The sequence below is a fragment of the Scleropages formosus genome, chromosome 4 (assembly GCF_900964775.1).
Source record: "Scleropages formosus chromosome 4, fSclFor1.1, whole genome shotgun sequence".
NCBI classification, from domain to species: Eukaryota; Metazoa; Chordata; class Actinopteri; order Osteoglossiformes; family Osteoglossidae; genus Scleropages; species Scleropages formosus.
Window position 1 is genome coordinate 6,778,773 of NC_041809.1, and position 11,440 is coordinate 6,790,212.

The following is an 11,440-nucleotide window of genomic DNA, read 5'->3' on the forward strand; positions in this document are numbered from 1 at the left end:
ACATTCCCTGCACGTCTCCTTAGTGGTCCAAAAACCAGTGGTTTTGGTAGATTAAAAGTGTATTTCTTGTGTGCCTGTGGAAATGCCCCGCATTTGCTTTTCAAACATACCCAGAATGCCTTTTAACATTTATATATGACAATAAGGATTTGAGTAACATCTGATTGGGTAAAAATATTAGCTAACCATATCTGCATTTTTTTTTTTTTACATATATTTTACGGAAAACTTTATTGAAAGGGTTAACTTTCACAGTTCAGTGAAGAGGAAGAACAGGAAAATACATGGACAATCACTGCTGACTCAAAAACCGTTGAAGAGCGTGTTGCTGGATGTTCTGGCCCTCGAGGAATTTGTACAGAGACATGAACACCCTAAACTGTATTCGGTACATCGACGCCTGGAGACACAAGCAACATGAATAACTTTGAGAAAATGCGTGAACGAAGGTAATTTTTTTTTGTATTTATCTCTTAATTTGGAGCTTTTTTGGTTTCTGCTAATTAATATATTGGTAAAAAAATGCCATCCTAAAACAGTGCTGTAGAACTGCTGAATTTTATGCTCCATACCCTTGCAGCTGTGGAAAGCTATTTCACCATCTATCCCACTTATTAAGGAATCCAATTTCAGGTGGCTGTAAATGAAATTTATGTCATGAAAGGAATTTTAAAACACAGTTACAACTGGAATTTCTGATATGAGGGAGTCAATTTTTGTAGTCATTATTCAAATGGCTGTTATAATAAACTGAATTTCAGTATCCTAGAACTGGAATTTCTCACATGAAGATTTTTTAAAATCCACTTTAACAGTTAAACACAATTTCCTATCAACCTCTGTGCAAATTTAAATTACTTCCACTACAATTTAAATTTAAATTATAGCTACAATTCTAGAAAATGCATTCTGTAGTGTACATGCTATGAGTTCCTATAAATACGCACAGACTATAAGCAGGCAATAAGATTTTAAAGGCAGTCTTTACTATTACTAAGATTCATAATTCATTCATACTTTCATACTTCGTAATATAATCCTTACTGAGGCATCCCGAATATTAGGCAAGTGACTGAAGATAGCGATTTTAATCATCTGGTCTGTTGTTGACCACTCTAAATACCCTGAGAAAATCAGTTTGCAAAATTCCTAAGTCGTACATTGTAACAGGGTAAAAGACCAAACCTTCCAATCCATTTTTTCCAAGTTAAAAAAAAATACCCGGTTCCCTTGGATATCAGATAACGTTACATACAAAGACATTTACTCATTTACAAAATAAACACAACTGAAATCTGCATGATAAAGAAACAAATAAATTAAACCAAAAATTAAATTAGGCCAAATAAATGTTTGATGCATTTGCCAAGAATAATTTTGAACTAGTCAGCAAAATACCAAAATTGACCACAGGCCAATAACTAATTGGCTAATTGCTTTCCAATAAAATAATAGATTTTTTTTCCTTTGACGATATGTGTTCAGCGAGGCCTGGGACAGCTGTCGAGAAGTTCCCATTTTTGAAGATGAACAGCGACCAAGGAAGCTACGCACCTGCATTCAGTTTCTTATCTGCAGCTTTACTGGCCTCATGGTCTTTGTACTGGGGTTTTTCAGCAAGGTATATTGTTTCAGCAAAAAATAAAAAAACTTCTTACATGTTCATGATGTCCCTTAACAACATCAGCAACTAAAATTCATTTAGCAGCGGTTCATGTACGGATATACAGTTTAAGAGAGAGCAACATTTGTGCACCAGTTGCCTTGATAACACATTTATTTTGTATTCCAGTCATCCCTTCTGCTGTTAATAATAGTCGCAAACGAAAACTCAACAGCCGTTTCCACCAAGCCGTATGCGCTGCTTTTCCTCGGCTGTGTCCTCGTTACACCGAGTGTGTTGTCACTTATTAAAAGCTTGTGGAAAATTATATTTAAAGATTCGAAGATGCCCAGAATGCCAACAGTTTTATGGGTGAGTAAAATTTTAAAATATAAGTATACAATATTCCTCGATTTCTACTTTCAAATATTTTAAAATGTATGAGATGTGTATCTTAAATTTAAATAAGATCTGTATTTTTGAAAATTTTGATCACATTACATGGATCTCCATATTGTATCTTCATGAGAAACTACATTAAAAAACATCTTGTCCAATCTTGTTCAGTACTGAAACCTAGATTATGTTGATTTGTTGTCGCTGTATATTTTCAACCAGGTCGTCTTTACCGAGTTCTTTGTGGCCCTCGGAACGGCTGTACTCACCATCGTCGCCATGCCAAAGTTTGACATTCTCACCAATGTGATGATGCTGAACAGTGTGGCCATCCTATCTGCTGTACTTCAGGTGGCTGGAAACATTGTCATGAAAGAGCGCATAAGGTTCATTACAACCTCCATTTTTGCTGTAATCTTCATCACTCTTGGCTATTCGCTCTTTGTTGCTGGATATTGTGTGGAAGCAGCGAAGTACGGCAGCATCCCAATCACACCCGTTGGACTGGCTATCGCAGGGACTTTGTGTGTGTCCTTAAACTGGTGGGAGAACTACAGCATGCTGTTTAAAAGTCACTTTCTACAAAGTGTCTCAGAAGACATTAAGAGGTCCAGGAATATCGTCTGCATTGTCTCCAGTTTTGTCCGAATCGGAGTCATTGCAAGTGTACTTGGGGCCTACGTCATACTCTCTGGCCAGCAGTGGTCGTCTGTCCTCTCGGTGTCGCAGCAGACGAAAACTGTCGTCCTGAGCCTCTTTGCCGTTCAGGTCATTTCCACCAGCCTCTGCCACTGGTTTGCTCTGGTGGCCTGTAAGATGCACGCTGTCCGCCGGAGCTTTGTCATCCCCATGTGGATGGTCTCCCCTGCTGTGCTGGTTGGGTTTCTGATAACCTTCATCTCCCACTTCCAGAGCTTTGTCTCGAGCAGCTCAACTGCGGGCCGCTCAGTTACCGCATACTGTGAAACCATGGTAAAGACAAGCACGTCGCAGCTTGATGCTTATTCTCAGCTTATCATGGACGCAAGGCGTACTCTGTGCTCCAGATCGTCTTTCATGGAAGGAAACATACTAGTCCAGGGTCTGCTGGGCAGCTCCCTGGCTTGCTGGTGGATCGGACTTGTCCTCTGCACTATCTACACCTGCTTTCTGAAGGTACACCGCATTGAAAGGACACGGGACCTGTTTGTCCGTCGCCACTATGAAGCCGCTTTCATCGACCAGTCCATGCTACTCAACATGCGATTTGAAATCCACTTTTGCAACAGAACTCATAGGTAATCCTCTGGAAAAGTTGTGTTACCTGAAAATCATGGAAAAAAAATATTCTGGCACTGATTATTCTGCTTTATTTGTCCTGTAGTGACTATGAAACAATGACAGTCTTCTTATGTGCAACAATGTGGCACGAGACTTATGCTGAAATGATGAAAATAATCCTTTCCTTATTCCGGTAAGTAAAAAGTTTAATATCTATTTTCTGTGTTTTCAGCGACACAGCATTTGGCACAAAGCTCATGGAAACAATGCAATCAATAATTAAATATATACAGTATATATATATTTAAGTCATAAATTTGCAAGCTTGCAATCAAGGCTTCATTATTCCTGAAATGAACAACCTTGACTACATCTATCACTATAGACATAATGGCAACATTATTGTCTTTTCTGAAAGGCTTGACAGCTTCAGACCAAGGAGAAACCCTTATAATGATGTCAGTTTTGAGTTCCACATTTATTTTGATGATGCTTTTCAAGATGTGGAAAAAAGGAAGGGGCGTCATGTAAACGAATATGCAGAAACCCTGTTGGTGGTCATCAAGGAAGTCTACATGTTAGTATCTCCTTAATATTCTTATAACGTTTCTGTGTTATTCTAATGGTGCACTCTTGTAATCCCAGCACATATAAGCATTATTATAAGCATTATTATTCATCATCACTTGTATGTCAATAATGTTCACACCACACTAGATGTTGACGTGTTTTATCTATATATATATACACAAATATTAAATAGGATCTTCAGTAAAGAGAATTCAGGTGTCTTTAAAAAAATGACACGAGTTCCAAGCCAGGAAATCATCCAAACGCCCTATGGTGGTCGCCTTCGTTACACCCTGCCACACGGCAACATTTTGAACGTTCACTTAAAGGACAAAAACCTCATCCGGAACAAAAAGCGATGGTCTCAGGTGAGTCTAAAGGAAAAATACAAGTTGAATGCCATCTTTTTGAGATTTTGAATCTGATCCCATGATGTCATTGTTAGATTCTTTGATGTGGGGCTGCAGATTAAAATTTACACCAACTGCACCTCACAGTCCATTACAGGATTATTGTAAAGTATGACTACTACATATTTTTCCTCAGATCATGTATCTGTATTACCTACTGGGCTGGAAGCTGAAGCACAAATATTTTTTGAGGTATAAACATGGACAGAAGAAGGCCACACTAGAGAAGAATTTAATGGTAATATTGTCTCTCTGTTCTTATAGTGGAATAATGATTCATAGTTATTGAACTGAATTGAACTGTCGTTGAACAATCTAATTCTCAGAAAGAAAAGCGGAACATGTGCATTTTGGCATTAGATGGAGATGTAGACTTCCAGCCATCTGCGGTCATGCTTTTGATTGACCGTCTTCGGCTATACCCTGAAGTCGGTGCAGTCTGCGGTCGGATTCACCCAACAGGCACTGGTAAGGAGTTAAGAGAGATGCAGGTCAATGGCCAAGTTCCAGACTGGCCTCATATCAATCCTTTAGGCGAAATACTACCTACTGATTGTTGCATTGTGTCTAATGATTCTCTGCAGAAACTTCAACTAAGCTCTGCTTTGTATGGATTCCCAGCTATTATGTTAAAGTTTAACTTCAACGACCAATCCAAGAAACTGAAAAATTTAAAAGCTATTAAAATAGGGAGGGAGTCATCGCAGGAAACATGCCGGAATGATATCTTCCCCAATACAGGACCCATGGTGTGGTACCAGAAGTTTGAATATGCGGTGGGCCACTGGCTGCAGAAGTCAGCAGAGCATGTTTTTGGCTCTGTCCTCTGCAGCCCTGGTTGCTTCAGCCTCTTCCGAGCTGAAGCCCTAATGGGCGACAACGTCATGAAGAAGTACGCCACTAAGGCCACAGAAGCTGCCCACTACATCCAATATGATCAAGGTAGAGTTTGCTCTATACCCTTATTTGATGCTTTAGAAAAAAAAGCTCTTGAGACCTTTTTTTCATTCGTTCAGCAAATGACTGAGGTCAATACATTTTAATTAGATGACTACCATTTACATTGATGATGAATTTAATGACTCAGCAAGTTTGAGAAGCTAAATTGCTGCATAATTTGGAGAGAACACACACACACACACATTTTCAGAACCGCTTGTCCCATACGGGGTCACGGGGAACCGGAGCCTACCCGGCAACACAGGGCGTAAGGCCGGAGAGAGGGAGGGGACACACCCAGGACGGGACGCCAGTCCGTCACAAGGCACCCCAAGCGGGACTTGAACCCCAGACCCACCGGAGAGCAGGACTGCGGTCCAACCCACTGCGAACATATCTGAGTAATTGGTAAGAATTGGAAGTTTGCAAATACAAAATATTTGGAGCGAAGTATTAAAGCAAACCACCGCTGCTAAATGCATCCTCATGAATGAACCCCTCCGCTCTTGTCCCAGTCTGTGCCTAGTTTTACCCTCTCCTTCCTCCTCTCGTTCACATTCCAGGTGGCTCTGCTTGCGGATGCTGCTGTGTGCATCTGAAAACTGAGCCGCCATCATCCCCCCACCCCCTTCCCCAGGTGTATCCGGATTCCTCCTGCCTTTCCCCTTTTTATACCTTTGGGACAGCTCCAGTCTGACTCCTTCTGGTGTCTGACTTGTTAGTTTCTGGTTCCAGGCTGCATACAGATACCTTACCCTCCTTGGGGTGGCTCCACTCTTTCATGACCCTCTGCATCCAGTGACTGGGGTGCCCACCTCTTGTTTCAAGCTGTACTGATTCCCCACCTCGGTTGAATAGTTGAACACATGTACAGTTATATTTATTAATTGGCAGACACCTTTCTCTAAAGCAACAAACAACTCAGCAAAAATAAATGTGCAATTTCACCCACAGGCAGAGAGGCATAGATGCAGATGCGCAATTCTGCAAGTACAATGAGTTTGTCTGATGTCTCTGCTAAAACCAGCAAAAAATTACATTGATAGTTGAATATAGAATTGCTAGAGAACACAAAATTTTAAGATGGATTGAGTAGCAGCGAATAAAATTGATACTGAGATATTTGTGACAAATTACGTAATGTAAATTTATGGGGAAGTTGGCATATCTTAGATATCAAGAGGCAACATTATTTCATTATTTGGAGAGAACGTCAAGAACCGAGTCTGTGCTTTTAATTGACACACTGCTAAAAAATAGAGGTTTGTCAATATGGTCTCATTAAAACACATGGGTTATAATGCTAGACATTCTTCCATTGGTTCTTGCAATGACTTCTGTGGGGTGTTACAGGTGAGGACCGGTGGCTCTGCACACTGCTGCTCCAACAGGGCTGGAGGGTGGAGTACAACGCTGCATCAAACTCCTACACCAATGCTCCTCAGGACTTCAAGGAGTTCTACAACCAGAGGCGGCGCTGGGGTCCCTCCACCATGGCCAACACCCTGGACCTTCTGGGCACAGGCTCATTGACTTCACAGAGAAATAAGTCCATATCCAAACCATACATGATCTACCAGACCATCAGCATGGCTGGGTCTATTCTCGGGCCGGCCACAATCTGCTTGATGATAGCAGGTAACATTTTTAATCCATAATACAAATACTACAGTATAATTAGCACCATTCACAGTAAAGGATACTGAACATACATGAGTCTCCTGCAACCCCTGTTATGTTTCACATCCTACAGGTTCCTTCTCCTTTGTCTTTGATGTTACCCCCAGCACTAGCCTTGCTCTTGCCAGTTTGCCTCCAGCCATCTATTTGGTGCTGTGCTACAATCTGAAGATCGACACCCAGATTACGGTTGCCGCAGTCATGAGCATCTTATATGCATTCCTCATGACAGCAACTATTTTATCTGTCATCGGTAGGGACTCGTGAAGTATTGCTGTTTCATCCTATTTCATCAACAAGTTCCTATATGAAAACATGATAACAAGTATGTGTTAAAACTTATTACACAAGGTTTTTGTAAAACACGACTTTAACAGTGATTGTGCAGTCTATGGCTACTGAAACTGTTAAGGCTGTTAAAGAAAAAAAATACATGGATCTCACTGGCACTAAATAATTAAATGTTTTGAAAGGTTGTTGTTCAATAAGCTGATGACATAATGGTCAGATGACTGTCAGGACTTTGCATGATCAATAGATTAATGGAATGGAGAGTGCTGATGGAAAAGGCTTGAACAACATCATTAGCAGGGAGACATAATTAGATGCCAGCAATGCTACATCTAAATGATGACTCCAAAAATGTAACAAAGTTTTGTCAATATTTGTGTACCTTCCCAGGAGAAATGGTCGTCAACGACACGTTCACACCCAGTGGCCTCTTCTTTATCAGCATTGTGCTAATTTATGTAACGACAGCACTGTTACACCCTCAAGAGTTCCATCTGATCATCTATGGAATTGTCTATGTGCTCAGCATCCCAAGCGGCTACCTCTTGCTGACCATCTATTCCATAGTCAACATGAACAATGTTTCATGGGGCACACGAGAGACTGCCAAATCAATATTCAGTGACACCAGCACCAATGACAGGAAGTATGAGTGGAACTGCAGGTGTTGTAGCTGGAATGTTCGTATCCAAATGGACAATGATGACACAGTGACCATGAATCCACAAGGGCACCACATCATCCCTAGTGAGACTCAACCATCAGAGAAACGGCTACCTATCCAGGATGGGTGGTAGGGATACTGTGTTGTTTTATGGTTCTCAAGCCTGGAGCGCAGACAGGTGGCTCTTCGTAAACTGTTAAAACCTCAGCGTTAAAAGAGAGAGCTGGTCCACCACATTTACGGAAATGATGACATCATTTCAGTGATTCATTGCTCTGATAGACTGAAACTTGCTCTCACACTGACTTTTCAGGATCATTAAGTATTATGGATCTCAGCACTTCTCCAATGTAGACATTAGTGCATCAAAACAGAATCACAATTCTCATCTTTGGAAGCTGTTACTTCTATGACTTACATTAGTGAGTGTCTAATGTAAACCAGAACAGTATTTTCTACCTCTATACTTTTGTGGTAAACTGTGATTTATGTGGCTGAAAGACTTGCAGAGGCACTTTAACCACTTTGTTCTTGTCTCTCTTAGGGAAGAAGAATCCTCTGAGCCTTGTAAGTTATAGAAAAGTCGGAACAAAAACAGAGTTTCAGCATGATAACAAACCACTGCTGCTGTGTCTGTGGTTATTGTAACTTTAAATATGTGTCTTATTTGCTGGATTAAATGTATTTTTGCAGGTTGGATTTCTCAGCTGAAAGAAAAGTCTTGTGAGCTTCCCCTGATAGAAATGACACTTGATGATGTGAGTTCGAAAAGTACAACTGTTGTTGTGCACTTCTGAAAAATGCTGCATGCATATACAGTATTACACTTATTTATTTAAATGAACTTTTTTCCAAAGCAACTTACAATGTTAAGGTACTTCCAGTTATTTACCCATTTACACAGCTGGGTAATTTTTACTGGAGCAATTTAGAGTAAGTACATTGTTCAAGAGTAGTACAGTTGGAAGTGAGACTCAAACTTGCAACCTTTTGGATCTTAAAGCAGTAGTTCTAACCACTACACTACCAGCTGTCCCCTCCTTTATTGGTATTATATGGGTATATGCATTTTGTAGGATGAAGCAGAGTTTTGGAGGGACCTCCAAGAACGATATCTAAAACCTATGAGTGAGGACAACAAAGAAAAGGAGAAAATTGCTGCAGACCTCAAAGACCTCAGAAATAATGTATTTTCGTATTTAGATTATAATTTCTTTCAAATGTATTTTTCAAAATACATGATCTTAAATTAAGGACGTGCACGTTTGCAGTGCAGGCTGAGCTCCATCGTAAATTCCAGTGCTTGATGCCGGACTCCGTCTCTGCTGTTCCCTTCCAGGTGACCATTGTCTTCTTCATGTTCAATGCTCTGTGGCTCGGGGCCACCTTCTTTCTCCAAGCCATTGGTCAGTCGGTCAGCATCCCTATCCCCAAGCTGAAAACTGAGGGGCATGTTGAACCTGGCCAGTACATATATATTGACCCTATTCAGTTGATGTTTCTGCTTGGCTTTTCCTTCCTACTTCTAATACAGTTTGTTGCCATGCTCTGGCACAGGTAAAGCACTTTTAAAAGGCATCTCTTATTTATTAATATCTGAATTAGTTCTGTACAACCAATATCGCAAAATAATTTGCAGTCAGGGAAAGTTTATTATCTGAGCCTTGTATCTATTACTTCAATATCTGAATATCAAAATTAAGTCCAATAGATCTGATAACTATAATTTCTCTATCAGCAATTAGAAGTCTGAAAGTATTTTTTCACCATAGCTGTCAAGATTATGACTTTTAGATGCAGAAATTTGGTTTGCAAAGACTGGAAAAAGACAGAATGGTGGTAATCAGAATATGAATCATTAGCTGCATGGCAAAAAGGCAGCTTTTTCTGAGATGCAGTGTACAGAAGTTAAATGTTGGTATGGCATCTATATTGTCCGATAGTATTCATTTTCGATTGCATTTTTGGCTTGCTCTACTGCAGCATTTTCAATTGTTTGACACTGACTTTTCAACTTTTTCAGACTGCAAACATTCATTCACTATGTTTCCTACCATGAAACGGAGGCAAAAGCTGCAACAAAAGCATGTAGCGAATCTATGGAGGAACTCATGAAAGAGAATAGGGTAAATTGCTTTTTAGTTTACAGGTTTTGCTTACCAGTGCTGTCTAGGTTGTCGTAAAAGTGTGGGAAATCCTTTTCTCCATTGAAAAATCAGTTTTAAAAACTGAACCTATTAAAATTACTGAAATAAAATTATTTCTACTCTAATCTTATCAAGTAAGTGAAAGCACAAGAGAGATTACAGGTAACAAAATTTTTCTGTTTCCAGAACTTTCTGTAGGTTTACTGTGTTCGTGGAGTGAAACTAATAAAATCCTGGAGCGAAAAGAACAACGGCCTGTCCAGTACCCTGGTCCCAAGTGAACAATTTGGCATCGCCACACAAGACCTTGTTTTATGAGACAAAAGTGGAAAATTTTTGTACAGTTAAAATCTCGTCTAGTTCTTGTTTTCCTTGCCTCCGTTAGGAGGCATTTATTTGCATGGATTTATTCCATTGTAATTTTCATTGTCTATATTTTTTATCACCTGCCCAGAAGAGCCAGTCTTTGCATTTACTTTTTATCGCGCCATCTTGATTTTTTTCAATTTCTGTGAAACCAATACATAATTTATTGTAAATAACTCAGACTGTACTGATATGTCATTATAATGTCATTGTGCACACTTCACCAGCTGACATTGTTTACTATATTTTTCTGCAGTGAATCACTCAACTTAAAAAATACATATTTGAAATGTTTGAAAATGTAATAATTCTGGAATAAAAAATATACCCCAAGCAGGACTCACACCCCAGACTCACCCAAGAACAGGACCCAACCAAACCTAGTGCACCACCTCAACCTTCTACTGAAATACCCTTCCTGTAAATGCATTCATTTGTTTTGCATTGATAATTCCACTCTTGGGTGAAGTCAAACCCTTGCCACACCTTACAGGTGACATGTCACACGATTTTTTGAGTAGGTGTATGACAGCAACTCTTGTACTGATCTTTGTAACACAGTGACACATTATAGCACTACTAACCCATTATGTAAAATGTCATGACCTGTTATTTTTTTTAGTGGATGCCTTCCTTTGTCTATGGCGACTGGCTCCAGTAAACAGTCTTTCTCTGTACATGATCACAACTAGGGATTATTTATCTGCTGTAAGTGTCATGTGAGAGACCAGGTGGGGTTTCAGGTACAAAAGTTATATATGTACCGCTTGTTCACAGTTATCAATGACCACGAGCAGGAGTGGAGCAAAGTGAGTTCATACTGTTGCTATAATATACTCACTTGAGCTGTGATCAGCCTGAGCCTTGACAACATTTCCTTTACAAGAAACACCACCTTAATCACTGAAGGTGAAACCCCATAGAAGAGACCTGCCATAAACAATAAAAAACGAATATAAACACATTATTCTTCATCTTTTTGTTATTGTGATCAACATCTTTGCTGGGCTATTAGAGGTGTTGAGCTGCAGACTATATGAAAAATAGACATACTAGACAACTCATGCTTGTTTATGTTTTTAAACACATGCAACTCTACTAATGTCAATATTCT

General features: G+C 39.7%; 1 protein-coding gene across 1 annotated transcript; it reads left to right on the top strand.

Moving 5' to 3' along the window:
* The first annotated feature begins 324 nt into the window (after positions 1–324).
* LOC108932680 (chitin synthase-like) lies at positions 325–11,256 on the top strand. Its single transcript, XM_018749226.2, has 19 exons — positions 325–449; positions 1,486–1,621; positions 1,793–1,975; positions 2,222–3,276; positions 3,363–3,452; positions 3,678–3,836; positions 4,023–4,197; positions 4,376–4,477; positions 4,566–4,707; positions 4,981–5,181; positions 6,532–6,816; positions 6,932–7,111; positions 7,540–7,942; positions 8,358–8,380; positions 8,507–8,571; positions 8,890–9,000; positions 9,090–9,370; positions 9,837–9,939; positions 10,147–11,256. The coding sequence occupies exons 1-19, from the start codon at positions 418–420 to the stop codon at positions 10,156–10,158; spliced, it is 3,738 nt and encodes a 1,245-aa protein (XP_018604742.2). The 5' UTR covers positions 325–417; the 3' UTR covers positions 10,159–11,256.
* The last annotated feature ends 184 nt before the right edge of the window (positions 11,257–11,440 follow it).

What these genes read in the sequence shown, in the direction of transcription:
- LOC108932680 (XM_018749226.2), top strand. Translation starts at nt 418, where the DNA reads ATGAATAACTTTGAGAAAATGCGTGAACGAAG. An exon ending in ATAATCCTTTCCTTATTCCG is followed by an intron (nt 3,453 to 3,677) that starts GTAAGTAAAAAG and finishes CTTTTCTGAAAG; the next exon opens with GCTTGACAGCTTCAGACCAA. An exon ending in TCAAAGACCTCAGAAATAAT is followed by an intron (nt 9,001 to 9,089) that starts GTATTTTCGTAT and finishes TTTGCAGTGCAG; the next exon opens with GCTGAGCTCCATCGTAAATT.